The sequence below is a fragment of the Sitophilus oryzae genome, unplaced genomic scaffold (genome assembly GCF_002938485.1).
Source record: "Sitophilus oryzae breed Bouriz unplaced genomic scaffold, Soryzae_2.0 scaffold_1447_pilon_pilon, whole genome shotgun sequence".
Lineage (NCBI taxonomy): Eukaryota > Metazoa > Arthropoda > Insecta > Coleoptera > Curculionidae > Sitophilus > Sitophilus oryzae.
Genome location: NW_022146112.1, coordinates 860,635 through 882,757, shown reverse-complemented (window position 1 = coordinate 882,757; position 22,123 = coordinate 860,635). Strand labels below are relative to the sequence as shown.

The 22,123-nt window shown below is 35.8% G+C and overlaps 3 protein-coding genes across 3 annotated transcripts in view; 1 reads left to right on the top strand and 2 right to left on the bottom strand.

Moving 5' to 3' along the window:
• Positions 1–13,378, bottom strand: part of LOC115877364 (lipase 3-like) — a 31,271-nt gene extending 17,893 nt beyond the window's left edge. Inside the window, exon 1 of the mRNA XM_030893510.1 lies at positions 13,158–13,378. Coding sequence (XP_030749370.1) covers positions 13,158–13,292 — 135 coding nt within the window. The 5' untranslated portion in view covers positions 13,293–13,378. The remainder of the gene's footprint in view (positions 1–13,157) is intronic.
• Positions 4,043–6,880, top strand: LOC115877365 (protein ALP1-like). Its single transcript, XM_030893511.1, has 2 exons — positions 4,043–4,354; positions 5,893–6,880. Exons 1-2 carry the CDS (start codon positions 4,134–4,136, stop codon positions 6,812–6,814), a joined length of 1,143 nt encoding a protein of 380 aa, XP_030749371.1. The 5' UTR covers positions 4,043–4,133; the 3' UTR covers positions 6,815–6,880.
• Positions 4,353–7,038, bottom strand: LOC115877366 (transcription factor Adf-1-like). Its single transcript, XM_030893512.1, has 2 exons — positions 6,877–7,038; positions 4,353–5,591 (listed from the first exon to the last, which is right to left on the bottom strand). Exons 1-2 carry the CDS (start codon positions 7,007–7,009, stop codon positions 4,705–4,707), a joined length of 1,020 nt encoding a protein of 339 aa, XP_030749372.1. The 5' UTR covers positions 7,010–7,038; the 3' UTR covers positions 4,353–4,704.
• Positions 13,379–22,123: the final 8,745 nt, after the last annotated feature.

Below are 22,123 nucleotides of genomic sequence, written 5' to 3'. Positions count from 1 at the left end.
TTGATTTAAATCATTTTAATGGCTTAGGTAAGTCATTTTTCGAAAGCTGACTTAAGACTTAAGATTTAAGTATTTTTGAAAATGATTTGTGATTTAAATCTTTATTCCGAAATAGAAAAAGATTTCAGTCTTTTTAGAAAAAACTTAAGCCATTAAAAAGATTTAAGTCTTTTTATAAAAGGCTTAAGTCAGATTTTTATGTATTTTTATAAAAAAAATTTAACAGCAGCATTTATTTTTAAACTGTTACGCGGTAGTGATGGGCAAAACTGTTATTTTTAGATAACAGTTGAAACTGTTATAGTTATTTATAAAAAACAGCTTAAAATAACAGCTTAAAAATAACAGGTTTCTTTATTTTATTGCTAAATATCTGAAAGAGTATGAGGCGGTCACCGCCAGGCGTATTAACGCAGTTGCAACAATGACGTGCTCGGTGGTAGTATTTCCAGGGTGTCATAACATTTCTAAATATCGATTTTTATCTAAAATACCTCTCTAAAAACGGGGGTTGTTTACAAATAAGCGCTGTTTACAAATTGCGATATAAAAAAGCCAAAATGCCGCCACTCGTCTATATCTATAAATTCCGATCTACCTACGCCCTACCCCTCGATCCGCGTAGATTCTGAATTGCGTAGCAGTGTACAGAGTGCATCTCACTCGACGGGCGAGAAGCTCTTCGTTGTGATTTTACCATTTGCGGTCAAAAAATAGCAATATAAGAAAATGTGTAGTATATTCTTCATAAGTAAACCAACTACACACTAGAGTTTGAATTAATTTTACACTTAAACTAGCATGTACAGTTTGACAAATATAGGAAGAGACTTGGTGATAGCACCGGTCGCGCACACGATAGAGAGAGGACGCATTCGGCGGAAGAGAGATGCAGTTACGCTACGAAAAATCTGATTGAAGCAAATTTGTGGGATGTCCACTGCGCATCGGGGGGCGTCTCTTATTTTATATTTCTCACGTCTCTAGCTATACTTGTTAAGTTGTACCCGCGACTTCGTTCGCATCGAATTATTAATTTGTAATGGTGATGATAAAGCATAGCAAGAAATTTGCCAAAAATATGCTTTAAACGTCGAGCAGTTTAAGCAGAATCGTGGTTAATCAATTACTCAACTTTTTGGAACACCCTGTATTATTTTTTAAAAAATTTCAAAATATGTAAAAAAACAAAATAAATTATGCGTGTCCAATCGTTTTCCCGAAAGACTAACCGTTTTTTAAATAATAAATATTGTAATATTTGAGGGGCGTTTTCACCCTCTTGGAATTTGAGATTCGAGAAACCACTCCTTATCGCACCTCTACACCCCACAGTCAATCCGTTTACCAAAAATCAGCTTTAAACGTCAAGCAGTTTAAGCAGAATAGTCATTACTCAGTGGTCATATTTTATGAAACACCCTGTATATATTTTGTAAAAATCTCAAAATATGTAAAACAACAAAATAAAATATACGTGTTTAAGAGTTTTTTTCGAAAAACTTACCAGTTTTTAAATAAAAAATATTCTAATATTTGAGAGTGGTTTCACCCCCTTAGAATTTGAGTTTCGAAAAATCCCTTCTTATCGCACCTCTACACCCTAAAGTCAATCCGTTTCCCAAAAATCAGCTTTTTACGTCAAGGGCTTTAAGCAGGATCGTGATTAATCAATGACCAGATTTTTCAAAACACCCTGTATACATTTTTAAAAAATCTTAAAATATTATTCTGAAAATTTTTCAGAATAAATAAATACTTAAATATTGAAACTTAATAACAAAGTACTGAAACATACAGCGCCATATCTCGACCTCCGCCCGTTATGCTCGTAACAGGATGAAAAACAATATGTATCTAAAACAACTGATGCGTTATTCTCCAACCTGTTTCAAACCTCCGATTATCTCGAACGCCGTTCTGTTATGCTCGTAACAGGTAAAAAAACAACATAGCTAAAACAACTGATGCGTTATTCTCCAACCCGTTGCGAGCCTCCATCGACAATCGACCGATGCAGCAGCGCTCCTTTCCCACTCCTGTTATCTCGACCGCCAGGCGTTATGCCCGCAACTGTTTCAAAAAAGCTGCTTCTTTTATATCCTATTATTTTTAAGCTGTTGTCAGCCCAACACGACGCGCCGCACCGTAGCGCATACCCCACTCCGTTGTCCGTTGTATCTCGCCGCCTGTATCGATGGTTGTCGAAATAATAGGTTTTCCATCCATACTAGTTGTTTTTTGGAATTGCTTCGAGCAGCATCGAATTTCGTGGCGGTGCAGAGCGCCGACTTCGTTTCACGAACACTCGATCTCTGCGTGTCGTTATTTTATATCTGTTATTTTTTAAAAGTATTAACAGTTGCGTTATGTTATTTCTAAATAATTGTTATAAAATAACAGATAGTTAAATAACAACCCATCACTATTACGCGGCAGCCAAGCAGCAGAATAAAAAACAATGCTCAATACCACTAGTAAATAAAATGTTAGTTTTTCGGAATCGGCTTTGACTATTTGTCGTGTTACGGGTGGTAGTGAATCTATTATCTTTCAAGTGAATCCCCGACCCCCGACTCCGTTATGTAGTCCCAAAAGACGAACAAAAGAAATTTGTTCCGAATATATTGAAGAGTACCTTAAATTCCCCCCAGTCCTTAGCTTATTCCATCGATATATTACATAGTGATCAAAACACAACACTTTTTAATAGGCATTCGATGACATATATCTGTAGTGTTTATAGTTGTTCTGAAAATTAACCGTTTTTTATGTGGTTTAAGTCTCATCTGTATCTACAATAAATTAGTAATATGATACTTAGTAAGAAAATCGCTAATTGGTAATACAAGAAAATTAATATTAACATTTAAAAAAGGTACATACTTAATTGAACTCTGGTTGTCATTTTACTGACTTGTAGATCATCATGATTTAAGTCAAAAATATAAACTTAAGTCATGAAAACGACTTTAATAACGTTATATTATTTAACTCTTTACAATGACTTGACTTGAAATAAAATGATTTAAGTTAAAGACTTAAGACTTATATCATTTGAACTTTATGTTGAATTTGACATAAGACTTAAATCATTTTGATTATAGAAATAACTTAAGACTTAAGTCTTTTAAAACTGACTTGTTGCAGCTCTGGATGGAGCACATTTGAAATGAGGAAATCAAGCAAAGAACAAGGCATATATACCGTATGATCGAATAAAAACGGCGTCAGCGATGGCTATGAAATGAAGATCGCTGTCATTTTATATGTAAAATTATATGGGAAATGTCATCGATCGTCATTTCAGAATCATCTCTGACGCCGTTTTTACTCGATCATACGGTATAACAGCACCGACAACAGAAAACATTGAATCGAGATAGCTACTATTGTGTGAGCACGTAAAAAGGAATGGGAGAGGGAAGATGCCAAAAAGGGCAATGGAGTATCGTCCCAAAAGTAGAAAGAAAAGAGGAAGACCTACAACTACGTGGTTAGAGGGAGTATGGAGTACACCAGTACATGAGAGATAGAGCTATTAAGGATAGGAAGAATGGCAAAATCGAGCGATATGCGGGATGCGGCAGAAGCTGTAGGACCCCCGCTTTATATATATAAATTATATTTACAGTTATACATTTTTAGAATTTAGAAAAAAAAACGAATGTCGGGTAGAGTGGGCGCATTTAAAATAGGACCCAGGAGCCCTTACTCCCTTTATTGCTATTCGACGGTTCGGTAATCCATGAGCACCATTAGATATTTTTATTCTAACGCTATAAAATAATATTTCGAGTTGTTCCGCCGAGGAGGCGTTCAGCGGCAAAATATTGTGCGCGTTCACGGACGGTAAGCGGCTGAGTAAAGCTTGTCGCCCACTTGTCCGGCACAGCACGGACCGTAGCTGCCCGTCGCCTGCAGGCGACGGAGAGCTTGGTCGCCCACTTTTCCGGTGGAAACCGGCAAACCGTCACGTCGCGGTCGTGTGTTGCGAAGATCTTTTTATTTTAGTTTACATGTAGCAGTGACTGGGTCACTATGTGTAAAGCAGCAGTTCTGATGAAGAAGTTATTGTAGCGGCCGCATTTTTGGCAGAAGAAGAAGAAAATAAAAAGAAGATAAAGAGAAAGATGTGGGTCCATCCCATTAATCAAAAGAGGGCTGAACTCGGAGAATTCCATCATTTATTTAACGATTTAAAAGAAGATGAAAAGAAATTTTTTCAATATTTTAGAATGTCGCATAATAAATTCCTAGAACTGCTTGATATTTTAGAGCCTGATTTATCATTTCAAAATTCCTCATTTCGAAGAGCAATATCGAAAGAAGAAAGGCTTGCCGTAGCATTAAGGTAAGTAATAAATCGGTATTTTAGCTTATTAATGTTTATTATAAATGTCAAAGCACAAAAGTAATATTCTTTTCTTAAAAAAAACGAAATAAAAAAACATTCTTTGATAATTACCAACAAATAATATTAATTGTTCTAAATATAAAGCATAATAGTCCGTGGCGTTTGTGTAAAAATATTTACAACCACCCAAAATACAGGAGACTTACCCCCAGTCTTCGGATAGTTTTTTCAATCTCTTATATGTGTAAAAACTGTTTTTAACAAAATTTGGTGCTGGTATCCGGAAGTGAAATATTTTGGTGTTTAATGTCACTAACACCACCGACTATAGAATACGAAATAGCATTCTAGATCTGTGTAAGATCATTATCATCGTTATTGTCATCAAAATGTTCGGTGAAACTGGTGGTAGGTTGTAGAACAGAAGCAAATGGTATGTGTTGCTGAGAATATGATGATAAGAGTGATTGTGATTGTGAAAAGGGCTTTGGTGATATGGCTGGTGAGTGCTGTGTTTGAGGCTGCGGATATGGCAACTGATGCTGCTGTTGCTGGTGAAAATGTGGTTGTGGCATTGTGACCCTATTTTGTTGAGGAACATTTGTAGATCGAGGTGGTTGATTAGAAATTAAAGTAACTTTTTGGCTGGTGGTTGGACTTATCGGGCTAAAATTTAGATTTTTTATTTCTGCATCACTAACTATTGCAAAAACTTTTGATTTGACTTCAATTTGTAACTGAGGAGACAATGTTTTAACTGTTTCTGCCATACAATCAAAAAATTTTGATATAGCATCTGAAGCGTTCTGTCTTTCTAGTGGTGTTTTTTTTTGACTGTTTTTTTCTTTTAAATAATCATGAAGCACTTCTGCTGATGAAAGTGTTTTTTTTGCCTGTTTTGACCCTTTATGAGTTGATGTTTGAGATGTGTTAGAGGCAGAACTGCAAGGTTTGGATGTAGAAGGACCTTTTGGAATACTGCTGGGACTGCTAACATCATCTGTGACATTACTGTCTTCTTCCCGCTCCTGTGTTTCATCTTCTGATGAATCACACTGCTCAACATTACTAATTTGCTGTCTGTCTACTAAAAAACATCGCAAAAAAGACATGTGTTTGTCATATCGCCAAATCTTTTTTTTTTTTGCTCCTTCACCACTTTTAGTTCTCTGAGACCTAAGAGATTTTCGATAGGTATCTCTTAACGTGCTCCATCTTTTCTTGCATTCGGTAACTATAATAAAAAAAAAAACAAAAAAAAATGGTACTAGAAAGAGAGGAGAGTCAATTTTATTTTGAAATATTTCTGAGAAAGGTCTGACCAAGTTTTTATTTTATTTCATTTATTTATTGACAGGAAACTCCATTACATTAAAAAAATTTAACAATTGGAGCTTATTACGAAATTTCTAGTATTTATTTACAAACTTAAATATGAAAAGGGCGTGATAGCAGTCTTGGTATAAAAGTTATGATATTTTAAAATATTTCAACTGGTTCAACTGGTTTGGTAACTATTTCATTACTTTTTTTAGGTTTTTTGCTACGGGAGACACATTCCGAACAATTGCGTTTAGCTACCGACTTGGAGAAACAACAGTTCGTAAAATTGTTTATGGATGTTGCGATGCAATATGGAAAAATTTGGGACCACTGGTAATACCTTCTCCTTCAAAGGAAACTTGGATAAATAGTGAAAGGGTGTTCAATAAGATGTGGAATTTTCCAAACTGCGTTGCTGCCATCGATGGGAAGCACGTAGTTACCGACAAACCCCCCAATAGTGGCTCCTTATTTTTTAACTACAAGAAAACATTTAGTATTGTTTTACTTGCATTTGTAGATGCTCATTGTAAATTCATTGCTATTGATGTCGGCGCCTATGGACGAAATAGCGATGGGGGAATATTTGCAAATTCAGCAATCGGAAAGAAATTGTTGAAAAATACTTTAGATTTACCTCAGGACAAGTCTTTACCTGGCACTAATGAAATTATGCCCCACGTCTTCGTTGGAGATGAGGCTTTTCCTTTGCAAAAACATGTAATGCGTCCATATCCAGGTAACGAAATACTTAATAACGAGGACGTTAAAATATATAATTATAGACTTAGTAGAGCTAGGCGAGTTTCCGAAAATGCTTTTGGAATTTTGACAAAGAGATTTCGTATTTACCAGAGGCGTCTTCAAATTATCCCTGAGCACCTAGATAAAGTTGTACTTGCTACATGTTGTTTACATAATTTTCTTCGAAATGATACATGTCATTGGACTGAAGCTGACGAAGATAACCAATCCCCCCAAGGATTAAGAGATATATCGGGAATAGGCGGATCTTCAACTACAGTTGCAATAGAGATTAGAAATAAATTTAAAAATTATTTTAATGGGACCGGGTCGGTGTCATGGCAAACAGCAATAGTAAGAAAAGGCAAAAGAAAAAACCTTGAAATGTGATTTTGGCTGAATATATATAAAAAATATATGATATATTTATAAATAATAAAATAAATACATACCGGGTCTGTTTATTTCTCCAGCGATTTCCTCCCATATGTTGTCCTTTTGTTGCTGGTTATGATAAGCACTATCAGTTATATCATAAATTTCCCTATATTTTTGTACTAAACAAATTAATTTTTCATCGTCCATTTTTAATTTTTTTTCTTAGGACTGCTTTCTCGGACTCAACAACAACAACTGCCGAAATAATTGCAAAACATATGTATATGCGATCGACAGGCTTCCACAAGTTGGTGCAGGCCAGCGCCGGCCGGCGACGGCCGGCTTCACGCACACTTGGCCGGCCCGTCCCGGCCCGTCCCGGCACGGGCCGTCATTTGACGGGGAGAGTCGGAGAGCTGGAATCTGTTCCGTCGACGGACTCGCCGTTCCGTGCCGTGACGGGCTAATGTGCGATAGTCTATTCATTTGCATGGTTTTAATCCTATCCGTATTTTGACGGGCCGGAACGGGACGGGACGTGACGGCCAAGTGGGCGACAAGCTTAAGCGACTTCCCTGAACGGTAAATTTTTACACATAAAAACGGTCAGCCACTGAGCAAAAGTCTCAGCGGTCAGTCATCCGCTGTGTTCCCTGAACGTGCACATTGGATAAGGCTAGGCGCAAATTGAGTCGCGTCTATCGCGCGTGACATGACCTGACATGACATGGCGCGACCGCCATGACGCGACGCGGCACTCGCGCTTCTTGGTTCGCAAATTGGGCAGTTTTTCAGTGATTACGCAATCGTATAAAAACGGCTGCATAAAAATGTCTAATTTGCCATCGAAACAATTATTGTCACTAAAATGCCTTAGGCTACGCGAAAATTGAGTCGCGTCTATCGCGTGTTTCACCTGGCACGACGCGAGTTTTTGTAAACAACATAAATAACTGGGACACCGCTAATTGGCAGCGTCTAGCGTTCGCGTTCATTAATTTTGATTATTGAATACAGTAAAATTTACACTTCGGCATCATCTGATTCTGATTCAGCAAACTATTTTTTAGTAACAATAATAGTTTCGATGGCGAATAAGACATTTTTATGCAGCCGTCACTGAAAAACTGCGTCCCAGTTTGTGGACCGCCAAGAAGCGCGAGTGCCGCGTCGCGTGATGCCGGTCGCGCCATATCATGTAAGGTCATGTCACACGCGATACACGCGACTCAATTTGCGCCTAGTTAATGCCGCAACCGCACATGCGGCATTTAGCGAACTTCGAGCGCTCGTGATCGGTCCTCGCCTTTCCATCCACAATCTTGTCCCCCCCCTCTTCTTTAAATGCGACCACTCTAGCAATTGCGGAACAACGTTGTTTTGAGAAACACTGTTTTGTTTGAAAGTTATGCTTTTATCGCAGTACATTTAATTTGAAAAGATCCAAAAGAAAATGTAATACCTACCAATACTTCCTCTTAAAAATATATTTTGTATTAGAAATTATTTAGGTATAGCGATAATATTTCAAGTAGATTGAAATATGGAAAGTTCCTAAAAAAACTTAACTTCAGGTATACTCCTTTAGATTTTTAATAACACAATCAGTTTTGGATTGATGTTGTGTATTAAAAAAAACTAGAATAATATTTTTAAAGTATGTAGTTATTTATTGACATTATTTAGTGTCATGATTCGAGAAAACTGAGAGATAATAAGATACTTTAAAATTATTGATATATTTGTTCAGATATAATAAACATTACTTACTGTAAATTATTACATTACAATTTATACCTGTAAAAATGCATACATGTATTTTTATATAAATTGGAGGGGTTCATAACCATAAAGTGCAGCCCTTTTCGCTTTGCTATCGAGCATTAAGAAACAGACTATAATATGAATTTGCTCAAATGTCTGTAGTCTCTCAAATGTCTGTAGGATCTGTATTATGGTCTGTATATGGGTAGGTATGCAAAAATGTTTTTCTACTTTTCTTCTTTATTACCTTTAACGAATCGCTTTCCATTTTAAAAATTCCACTCCACCCTACTGAGATGTTTGCTTTTGCTTTGAAACTTAACTTTCTTTAATAAACTATACCGGATGCGTCTCAAAAGTGGCTCACTCCTATAACTTTTTTACTTTTTTAGATAAAAAGTTGAGATTTGGTATATTAGTATATGACAAATTAGGATTGATTGGTCGCTTCCTGTTTCACAGAAAATGACTACAGTTTTTCATTTTTAAATAGCACCCTCGGTATTTTGATACTTTATTCGATAGAAAATGATTGAACTTGACTTTTTTGATATTTGCGAATATCGTTTATTTAAAATTGCAACATGTGTGATTCATAACAACAATTTGACTGGAAATACCAAGTGTATGGTACCAAATTATTCGTAAAAATATGCTAATGAACCACCCTCGTTCCATTTGAAAAAATTGAGATATGATTAAAAATACGATTTGGGCATCTTTTATCCGGCTAGGACAAGATGCTAAGAACATTAGAGGATCAAATCTATTTTTCCAAGACTCCTTGATTAAGAATAAGTGATTTTAACATAGCCATGGCACTCTAAATTGAATTTTAAAATACGATTTTTTATTAAGCGAGAATGTCAAAAGTTATATGATATGGCATTCTATTCAGAGTATCATTTTCTATCCAATAAAGTAAAAAAATACCCAGGGTGCCATTTAAAAATCAAAAGTTGTAGTCATTTCCGGTGAAAGAGGAAGTAGCCGAAAATAATTGAATACGTCAATCAATCCTAATTTATGTTATATGCTAACTTACCAAATCTCGTTTTTCTATCTGAAAAAGTAAAAAAGTTATAGGGATAAGCCAATTTTGAGACGCACCCGTTATATTGTTTGTTGTAAAACCTGAGTAAATTTTTTATACAATTAATCACTCTTGGTTTAAGTATCTTCTCAAGTACGCTGTTGAAGTACCTCGCCAAATTTAGTAAAAATACTCGACATGAAGGTTGGTCCGATAATTAGATCTACGACCTTTTTGGTAAACAAATATTATTTTTATATCATTTAATTTTTATTTCTTTCTTTTAAGTTTCACGGGCCTTCTATGATGACGTATACAGGGTGTCCCAGGCTGCGCGAGCATTAGAAGTTTCTAGAGAACCACAATATCTAGATCGGAGATTTTTTGCACATCATTGTTTCACAACGAGATCTATCGATTAAAAATATTTTCAATATGAGCACTTATTTAGGCAGTTAGGTTAGGTTGATGACAACAACTTTCTTATTTTAAATAGGTGTTTCCATTTTTTCTTACATATTTAAATTCTCTGTAAATATTTATGAATTTTGATGTTAAACACTCTATATCTAACAATAACTGTTTTTGAGAAAAAAAAAATTAAAAAATTTTGGACGAAAAAAACTGCCTGTCAAAAATATGTGTATAGTCTAAACCTCAAATTTAGTGATTACCAAGCCTGGGCCACCCCGATACACATTTTATAGAATTTTTTCAATTGATCAAAATTTAATATCGATTTACGATATTTTTTTAGATTGCATGTTATCCAATTTTTCAAACTAGGTAGTGTCAATAGTTCGAGTAAAAATATGCTTCCTTTTTTTTCGAAAGTCGCTGCTAACTAAAATTCAAAATTAGATTTTTTTTGAAACTTAATTTCGACCTTAGAATTTTGATGATTGGTGAGTCACTATCGAAATGAAAGAAATTTACCACTAAAATCGTATATTATGCAATTCATAAATTTTATGGTTTATTTATTTGATACATTGGCAATATAACCAGTTATAGTATGTCTTTTTGACGAATAAAAACTAAATCTCTTGCTTTTTCTATATTGAAGTTTTAGGGGGAAGGGAGGTAAAAGTACCGTGAAGTGGAGTTCTTCGAGAAAAGGATGGTATTGACATTGGCTGTGCTCGACTTGGCAAGTGCATTGCCGTGCCCCCAGATAAAACTAAACTTTCATATGTTGAAATATTTTAACACGTATGGATCCAAGAAGGTTCATAATAAATATACCTTGAATATATGAATATTATATTACGTCGTTGACCAAGAGATGACGACCTAGAGAAAAACAAACTCTACTCCCACACCAAAATATGTGCAAATTAAAATATGCCAAAAAATATGTAATTCGAGGGATCTCTACCAGTATTATCAAAAATACGTTTTCTTAAATATATGCTTCTTGCACGTCAGTATTTGTTTCGTAAAATAATTAAATACTTTGCAAGTAATACTGTCAAGTAAACTGATCACTCAACAGGAAATTAAGTAAAAGCAGGTATCTAAAACATTTATTTAGAATATTTCAAATCTTTTGTATCACATATAAAAAGTGATCATAATATATTTCATTATAGTGAATAGGATTGCATTTATGCACAGTAGCTGTGTCTAAACACACAGAGAGACAGGCGAAGACAGGAGAAAAAATTCATTGCAGAACATTCGCGGCAGACATGATAAACAAAGACAGAAAGACAGTCAAATCTGTAAAGGGTCTACTAAGAGGGCATTGTAAACTGAATAGGCATCTAAAGCCAATGAGATTGACGGACGAAGCCATGTGCAGGTTCTGTCAATCAGATGACGAAACGACAGAAGATATTTTATATTGGTGCTACAGCCTGGCAAATTTGCGGTTCTCGGTAATAGGCAATGACAGGCCATTGCCAGAGAGCTACAGACGTCAGTCCCCAAGTTACTAGACTTTGTGAAAATGATAGGACTGGAGAATATAACCTAAAGATCAGAAGAGAACCACAATAGATCTGAAAAGGTCGCAGTGGATCTAAATATAATGTCAAAATATGAAAATGGTTAGTTTTTAATTCTTTAAAATTCAGTTATAGGTGCTGGTGTGTAATATAGAAATTTTAAACTTATATGTTTATGTCTATTAAGACAAAGTTTGGGAGAAGAAAAAATTAAAATTAAAATTCTGATAAACTATTCCTCATGATTATTTTCGATATCGTCCTATATATAATCTAACTTAACTCTTTACTTTACACGTTTAGCATGTCATAGGAATATTTTTTAGTTTATCAACATATTTATACATTAAGTTGAATCTGCAGAGATTGTTTGAGCGTCGGCAGGTCAGGACATGATTCGTAGCAGTAGAAAAGCATAGATGCTATAGAAGATATTGACTATTGGACAATATTGACTAATGGACATCTCTAACTAAGCAGTCACAGTGTCACATTGTCACAGTCTACCAGTGAGATTATTTTGAGAGACAGTATCCAATAAAATACATAAGCGACTGTACTTTTTTATAATCCAGAAAATTTTGGACGCAGCAAGTTTCTATCCTGACCAGTAAATAAAATAATCACAGTTTTGCCCATGGATTTATTGTGGTAAGCCAACATCGATTTAATGATTTTTTACAATTCACACGCGCGTAATTTGCGCTTTAATGATATCATTAAAATAATAAAAATAAGAAAACGGAAGGTATACAATTTTTCATATCTTTATTTTCGACAGTTTTTAACGAGAATAAGTAGCAAGTAATAAATATTAAAAATGAAATTAGACTACACGAAATCTACGAATTTTTTGTATAAACAAGCTTTCGGAGACAACATTTAGGAGAGGTTTGAACTTCTTGGGAGGAGACTTTAATCAAGTTTTGATGTATTAGTAAAAATGGTACTCTATAAAATATCATAGTTGTTGAATAAAATAAAAGTTTACTAGGTAGAATTTGTTCGCGCCTTGTTTTATTTAAATCTGACAAAAAAATATATAAAGGGAGTTGCTAACTAACTATAGATATGTCGAATTCCACAACACACTTGAAATCGATAAACATTTGAGTATATGTTTTTTAATAGTAATTTTGGCAAAACATATTAAAATTTGTCTAAATAACTTATGACTTGTTTTTTAAATGATTGCTGAAGCTAAAAAAATCAAAAGTACCTGTAAAGAGGGAAATATAAAATAATAACACTGTCCAATATTTCAGTCCTTAGAAATTTGCTATTTAAATATACCATTTATTAGAAATTGTCGAAAAAGGTTTAGATTTCCCAATTATCAATACTTTTAGTCAATTAATATCAGTAAATAATCATTATTATAATATCTCCTGTCCGAAAGTTGCAGCAAATTCACTACTTTAATGCAAAGAAATAAAAAAAAATAACAAAATTAAGGTGGTAGCTTTTTTCCATAGAAATGTTTTTTCTTTATTAGCCAAATAGATATAAACTGTTTGAAACATCTAAACCCACTAATTTTTCCCGATTTTTCACATTTTATTTCAAATTTCTTTAGAGATATTGAGGCTAATTTGTTAATATCACCTACCACTGTGTAGTTTTCAGAATCCATAACTTCCATTTGTCGCAAAACTGCAGCCACAACTTCATCTTCGGATGTCTGAATGGATGCGCCATTCGCCACCAGAAAGACAAAACTAATCAAAACAAAGAGACGCATCATTTTAAGTACACTATTCGGGTATGCAATTGATGTACTTGAAATTAAGAACGCCCAAAACCGAATTGAAAATCGTGTGGCGACATTGTTTGTTTTATACTCTCCACGGGTATTTTTTAAAACGACGTTAATTGTACTGATAACGTATCGCTATAGATTATCGGACATAAGCTGAAGAGGATATACATATACATACACATTGTCGGAATAAAATAAAGGAAAACATTTTAGTGGAAAATATCGCCTCCTATCATGGAAACCGTAGCAATGTGGTTAAAAATTGTGCAAAAGAGCAATGTTGTTCCGCACAAAAACGGAAATTTATATGTAATTATATTTTATAAAAACTTTTTAATTTTTTTTAAATTTTGATTGCACTAAAATTAAATTAGTATTGTGATAGGGCAGTACTATATGTTATTGTGATAGGGCAGTATTTGTATTATTTTATTAAATCGGTATAATGTAATAGTGATGGGCATTACGATTCTTTTTAGTGAATCGAATCACACTATTCAATATTCAATCTCTCATATCGAATCGACTCCTACGATTCGTTCATTTGAACGAACCACCTGCACACTTTACGTTTCATAAAAACAAGAATCGTATCTGCCACTACAGGCGATAATTGGATTGATTATTTTACCAATAATATTTAATTATCAATCCAATTCATATATACTATTAATTAAAGACTTCTTACTACCGATTTAATATTTTTAGAGCATATTTTAATTCCGATTTAATAATCATATAATAAATAGTATTGTCAAGAAAAATGGCGTATCCGCCAGAAATTAAAAATGTATTACTGGTTGCCTGCACAACCGCAACGTATCCGATAGAAATTAAAAGACTTTTTCAGGCGCCATCTTTTAGTCAAGTCGAGAAGTAAGGGAATCAGACAATGGAATTGTCTGGTATGAAGAAGTACGCTTTCCGAGAATTGGGGAAATTTCGAGAAGCAGTCAATAGAGTATATAAGCCGGAGCCATCGACAACTGGGACAGTTTTTGAAATTTGAATAGATGGCAGGACAGTAACAACTCAGTTACTGGTACCAAGGAAGAAAGTTACCCAGGTATTGGAAGAAATTCACGGTGGTAGAACTGGAGCCCATCTTGGAGTAAACAAGACCTTGAGCAAGCTGAGAGATCGTTTTTACTGGGTGGATTATTGCGAAGATGTCAAGAAATGGTGTCGACAATGTAAAACTTGTGCAGCCAGCCAAGGACCAAGCACTCGCTCTAGGGGAAAAATGAAACAATATAACGTTGGACTGCCATTCGAAAGAATCGCTGTTGACATTGCAGGCCCATTCCCTGAAACGCACAAGGGCAACAAGTACGTTTTAGTAGCGATGGATTATTTCAGTAAATGGCCAGAAGTTTTTGCCATTCCAAACCAAGAAGCATCGACTGTAGCTGAAGTATTGGTCAATAATGTCTTCAGTAGATTTGGAATTCCCTTAGAGCTTCACACTGACCAAGGAAGGAACTTCGAGTCAAGACTGTTCCAGAAGATGTGTGATCTGCTTGGTATTCACAAGACTAGGACAACAGCTTTACATCCGCAGTCTGATGGGATGGTCGAAAGATTCAATAAGACCATTGAAGAACACCTCTCGAAAATGGTGGCCGAACATCAAAGAGATTGGGATCAACACATACCGCTGTTCCTAATGGCGTATAGAAGTGCAGTTCACAACACCACCGGACTTTCACCATCGAAGATTTTATTTGGTCGAGAATTACGGTTGCCTTGTGACTTGGTGTTCGGATCACCAGACGACGGCACCACAAATGTAGAGGACTACGCGGATGAACTGAAGGAAAGGTTAATGGAAATTCATAAGGCCGTAAGAAGTAAGATTACGCTAGCCAGTGACCGGATGAAAGCTCGTTACGACCTCAGAGCCAATTCTACGGGATTTCAACAGGACGATATGGTATGGTTATATAACCCACAGCGCAAGAAAGGGAGGTCCCCAAAGTTAACTCCAGCATGGGAAGGTCCTTATACAGTCATCAAGAGGATAAATGATGTTGTGTACCGGATTCAACGCAGCCCTAGAAGTAAGATGAAAGTAGTTCATCTGGATCGATTGAAGAGATACCAGACAGGAACCTTGATCGGGACGATAAAATTTGAGAAGGGGGCAATGTCAAGAAAAATGGCGTATCCGCCAGAAATTAAAAATGTATTACTGGTTGCCTGCACAACCGCAACGTATCCGCCAGAAATTAAAAGACTTTTTCAGGCGCCATCTTTTAGTCAAGTCGAGAAGTAAGGGAATCAGACAATGGAATTGTCTGGTATGAAGAAGTACGCTTTCCGAGAATTGGGGAAATTTCGAGAAGCAGTCAATAGAGTATATAAGCCGGAGCCATCGACAACTGGGACAGTTTTTGAAATTTGAATATACCGCGTGGAAATTGAAAATCGGACAATTTGGTGAAGGAATCTTATAAATAGTTAGTTTGTTGTGTGTTATAAGTTAGTAATTGTGTATAAAGTGAGAAAATAAATTCGTTAAGTATTTTTATCGTGAGTTTAAATAGTGGACCCACGGAATCCGTATAACAGTATATAATAACCGCATAATCGAAAAAAAGATGACGTCTAGTTGGCTTGGAAATGAACATCGATAACATTCCCCATATAATTTTACATATGAAATAACAGCGATCTTCATTTCATCATCATATTTAGCCGAGACCAACAATATTTATTCGGAGTTGCATAAAAATACGATTTCGTCTTTTAGTCCGACATTTAATGGTTTATAGTCGGTAAATATCATTTTAACAAAAAAACAAGCAAAAATGTAACGTAAAAATTAAGTGCATTACAGATACTCCCGTACTAAGTGAACTTTCTTATCGTTTGCATTTTATGCCCATTTAAGATTTTGTTCAAGTCTAAATATTGGTGCCCGACTATCTCTATACCTATATTACCGTCGCGCCATAGAAACGAATTAATCCCATTGTGATCCGATTCTTACGACTCTTTTTTACTGCTCATCGTTCAAATTTTACGTATCCGTGCTGGACACGATTCAATTAAACGAACGGTATTGTGAGCAATGAATTAATTCTCACGACTCTTTAAACGAACGAGCCGTAGAAACTGGGTTATAACTCATCATGCAGTCTCAAGGCTTTGACACAGACTTGTAGTTTATAATTCTAATGTAAATTTTATAAACGAACATTATTGTAAGCGATGAATCAATTCTCACGATTCTTTGAACGAATGAGTCGTAGAAACGAAAGATCGCATTGTGATCCGATTCAATTCTTACGACTCTTTTTTATGGCTCATCGTTCAAATTTTATGGATCCGTGCTGGCCACGATTCAGATGAACGAACCGTATTCTAAGCAGTGAATCAAATCTCACGATTCATTTTTAATACTCGTTCAATCTTTGCCCACCTCTAGTATGTAGAAGAATGTAGAGGAAGGTATGTAGTGGTAGACTACAAGGAGGGTTAATCACCGCGCCCTTAAAGATCTATTGTGTCCGCCTTTCTTGAGTTATAACTCATCATACATGGCGATCTTCCTGTTGTAGGAGGACAGGCTATTCCCCATCCTCCTCTGATAACAGATAATCCTCCGAGAGATAATCCATCCTCCGAAAAGTGGACATTTACCTACTTATACACCCTTCCACGGTTGGGGTTTAGCCCTCTGTGCCCTTCACAGTCCAGGAGCTTGTCTCCGGCTGAGATACCCGTGAGGTGGAGACTTGAGGATCTGGTTCCATTTTCTCCACCTCTTTATATCATGGGTATGGGCCAAAAATATTTACCACGCAAGTGGAAAAATATCACTATCACTCACTATATTTAGTGCGGTTTTAGTGCGGTTTATTAACCGCTCATACATGAAAAAAAGGAAGATATGTGTCTGACAAGAATAGACCTGGGAGAATACAACTGGTATGTAAAAAATCGAGGCGAATGAGATATAGTATATTTAACAAAACTTTGGTTGCACGTCATCAACGACACCATGCGTCGTCTTATGGAGTTTGCTGATGGTCGTATTATGATGTGCAAACAAAGTTTTTTTAAATATACTATACGGGACGCACTTTACGATTTCGCTATAATTTTTTTTATTACGAAAATACCGAAAAGTTTAAATGTTACAGATGAAAAACTAAATTAGACCGTGTATCGATTGCAGTCAGAGGCACGTTGGAGGATATAAACTAATTAAAATGAATTAGTGATCACTTTGATAAATTTCGTTTAAACAAAGAAAATATATTTATTTTAAAATATAAACTTAGCAATAAGTTTCTAAGGAATTAAGTTTGAATGTAGTCTATGCACCTTGGTCTTCCTAAAGAAAAAAGTGCCAAACTGCTGAAAATTGTGTTTTTATGATATTATGAATGACAAGAATAAGTACCGAAAATAATTCTAAACAATTTTTATCTAAATTGTCAATGAAAAGATTTTTTTCTTAACAATGTGTGCGTGTCCTCCACGGTTTCTGCGCACTTCTGCACATGATTTGGCATAGTCTCAATAATATTCCGAATAATATCTAGAGGAAATGCGTTCCACTCCTGTGAAGATTTTTTGACAAAGTTTGAAAATCTGGCGCTAATGGACGACTTTGTAGTCTTCTCTATAGTAGGTCGTAAAGGTGCTCAATAAGATTGGGATCAGAGCTACTAGCAGGCCAAGCCATAATTGTGATACTGGCGTCGCCGTCGTGTAGTAACTATTCTTGCAGTATGTGACATGGCATTATCCTGTTTTAAAATAAAATCTGGACCATGCTGCGCAGCAAATGGAATTACATATGATTCAAGAAACTCGTCTCTGTATCGTTCAACATTAACTGTGCCGTTTGAAAATAGATCCAAGTCTGTACAATAGATGGTATTTTTTATCTATGATATGTACATCCGTAACCCGTAACTGTTTAAAGTTATACCTCCCTATACCATAACAGAACCGAAAACAGTTCATTCAGTCATATTCGACGCCAGACATCATTATGACTTAGTCGGAAACGGGACTCGTTCGTAAAAAGAACGTGCCTCCACTGATCGTGCACCCAGTGAAGATGTTCTTGAACAAATATCCTTCGTGCCTTACGATGATTAGCCGTTAAATACGACACAACAGCTGCTCGCTTTGATCAAATGTTAAATTCATGCAGCCCCTTTCTTACAGTCTGAGTTGAAATTCGAGTTCCTGTAGCCTTAGTAAGAAGATTTTGTAGGTTTCTTGCGGTAAGTATTCTTTCACGAGGAGCGGCTTGAACAGGATACCGATCTTCAAGCCTCGTTGTCCGCCACTCGTTGAGGATATGGTCTGCGGACAACAAAACCATATTATCTGTGCCCAGTCTGGAAATGACGATTGAGTAACATGAAATAGCTGAGACACGTATCGTTGCAACCTCCCTCCTACAATAAAGTTGTAACTCTGATCACTTCTTTAATATTGAAACGCTTTGGTCTTCCTAAAATATCATCATTTTCCATATTTAGCACCAAATTTGACGATCAAGAAGAAAAAGTCACACTAAATTGAAAAATGGTTTCATGGAATTTATGCGTAATTTATGTTATTTTTTTATGTTAGGAAAGACTTTTGTTTCTGTATCAATTTATGCATGATAAAAAGCAAAATTATTCTGATGATACTCGTATGCTGCTGTAAATATACGAAGATCGATCGGAATATACGGAGATCGAGATCGAAAGAGAGATTGCATTGGTTATTTTTAATTTTATTATTGTATTTACTCAAATTGTTTCCTAATATTTAATTTAAGAGCCACTGAAGACGGTTTTGGATTCTGAACCCGGTGTTTTTTACATAAACAGATGTTTATATTTTTAAGTGTTTTGTTTTAGCAACGGTTCTTAGATTTCAAATAACAGAACAAATCTGAGACTTTTTGAAATATATTATACTTAGATTAATATCTAGGTCCTCTTAGGCGATAAAAAATATTTTTGAAACGTGTTTCTATGCAGTTATAATGTTAACTAAAGTGGGGGAAGATAAACCCCAAAAGTGGTCACATACATGTTCTCGAACATTATCTTAAAAATATAAAAAGGATTAAAAACATTAATAAAACATATTACAATAATACGATGGCACCCACACGCTATAAAATGCTTTACACCATTGTAGCTGCGATGAAAATGAATCTAAATGATTTGTTATAGTGATGGGCATTACGATTATTTTTAGTGAATCTAATCATGCGATTCAATTTCTCATAATGAATCGACTCTTAAAATTCGTTCATTTGAACAAACCACAAACACATTTTGCGTATCACAGTGTAAATAGATATTTTTTTTTGTAATAACTTTCACATCGCTTGCATTTTATATCCATGATGTTTGTTTAGGACTATTCGAGTCTATGATACCCTACTAGAGAAATACGCATTTTCCATAATTATGAAGCCAGTGTTAAATTATAGTTCATTTTATTACTAATATATAAAATTGGTATAATAGAACATAAAATATGAGTACATATTGCTAAAATAATAATTACTGATCTATATTTCTATCATTGTTATTACCTATATTAGAAACGTTTGGGTACCCAGTACCCAGACTCATAGAGTGTTTGTACGTATGATTCACAAACCACGTGGACAATGTACCATCGCCAGATTGAGCGGATGGACTGACCAGGAGAAAGCAGCGGCACTTGTAATCGCGCTGCGCGGCCCTGCTTTGGAATTACTACAAAATAATCTGTAGCTCAACAGCATTAGTACGAAACCTCGGTTGCTGTCCTGGACCGAAGATATGAACCAACACCGACGCCAACTTTATTAGGTCCAGATCATGAAACGCCTGCAGGGATCGGGAAAAAGTCTGCAGGAATTCGAAGCCGACTTACGGCTGGTACACCAGGTGTATCCGGAGGCACAGGAAACCCGGAGGTTTTAGGGAGGAACTAGCTGCTCAGTGCTTTATCTGCTGACTAAAGGACAACGAATTACAGAAGTCGCTGGCAAATATCCCGATTTACTAAATGCAGCGAAGCACTGGTCAGGGCGCTCTAAATAGAAACCGCTTTTAGCGCCATCCCTTAACCGAAGATAAGAGCAATAACCGTTAATGAACGACAAGGTGGTACTCACATACGTTTGGAGGAGATGTTTAATAAACTATATGAGTTGCTAATAAACAATCTGTTTGCTCGAATCCAGTCTGTGGAACTAGACCAACTACGGTTACTCGAGGATATTGCCAGTGATAGGGATAATCATGAAAAACACGAGTCCACATCTTTTTTTTTCTTTTTTTTTTGTTTTTTTTTTGCGTTGAGGAGGGAGAAAGTCTTGCATAAGACACCCAAAGTTGGGGTCCGCATCTCTAGTCGCGAGTAGTCCACATCTGCTAGACCAGAAAATGATTTTGGAGAAAAGATAAGGATTCGCAACCCGACAAGAGAAGAATGCGAAAGCAAGCGTGTAATGAACACTCTGAGGAACTAGACATCAGATGATCTTTAAGGCTATCGAACGGCTATAATGTTCTACAAGCAGGGGTTTACGCTATAAAGGAAGCGGCTAGTTGTATACGAGAGAAAATTGCTGATAGACCAATAGGGGATATCGTAATATACTCTGACAGCTTGGGCGCTTTAAGAAGCATCACCATGCAATCAGTGAGATCGAAAACTGTGATGAAATGCCGAGAAGACTGCCCTGGCTGCGTCAAGGCGAAGCTACTCTGTGCTGGGTGCCAGGCCACAGCAATGTGGTGGGCAATCAAGACGCAGACAGATTCGTCAAAGGGGGGCCAGGGGAGAGGCCGTTGCAGATGACTCACCACTTGTGACTAGGGAATGCAATCCCGCAAATGCGGGATCCCTCTGAGATTCCCCGGGATCGAAGTTGCGGGATTTATCGTGCGGGATTCGCGGGATTGACACATTACTACTGGGTAACCGAATCGATCTCGATAAAGGTCAAACCCCTTCATTCCGGGCCGATGAGTCGACGCTCGGAACCCGGGGGACCCATTTAACTAGTACTTGTGGACAATTTCGTCAAATAAACTGCCGGACATAATTAACGGGACAAGCAAAATTTTATGGTAAATTTAAAGTTGAATATCTCTTGAACTAAAAAAGATTTTGGGATGCGGTTTGGACCAGGTTTTAGATGCATCTATTGTGATTATGATGCTATCGTTTTCGAAAATATATTTAGCGAATTCTCGTATACAGGGTGTTTTATAAGAGAGTGAAAATTTGGCCAAGAATCTTTTTTACCGCAAATTTACGAGTTTTAAAAAATCGAAATTTTTACCAAGTACGACTAATCTGTATTGAATTTAGAAAAAACAATGTGATCGGTTTTTGAGGATATATATAAAATTTACTTTTTTTCGAAAAATATGCATTTTTAGTCATATGTGTGGTCCTAAGTGGTACAAAAAGCTTTGTACATTCTGCATATGCCAAAAAATTATTGATATAGAGTGTATCTTAAAGCATATAACTAACACAAGTTAAAAAAAACTTCAACATCAGAATAATATTTTTATTTATAAAATAAGTAGATAAATTATAAAATTTAAGTTTATTTAATATTAAATATATTTTTTAAACACCCTGTATAAATCGGTCCAAATTTCTGTACAGCTAGTTTAAGATACACGCTATATCAATATAATGTGGGCCTATGCAAGATGTACAATGCCTTTTGTACCATTTAGGACCAAATGTATGACTATTGTTTACAGCCCCGCAATTTTGCGGATCCGCGGGATTGATTGCTTTAACCCCGTGGGTTTGCGGGATTGAGATTTTGG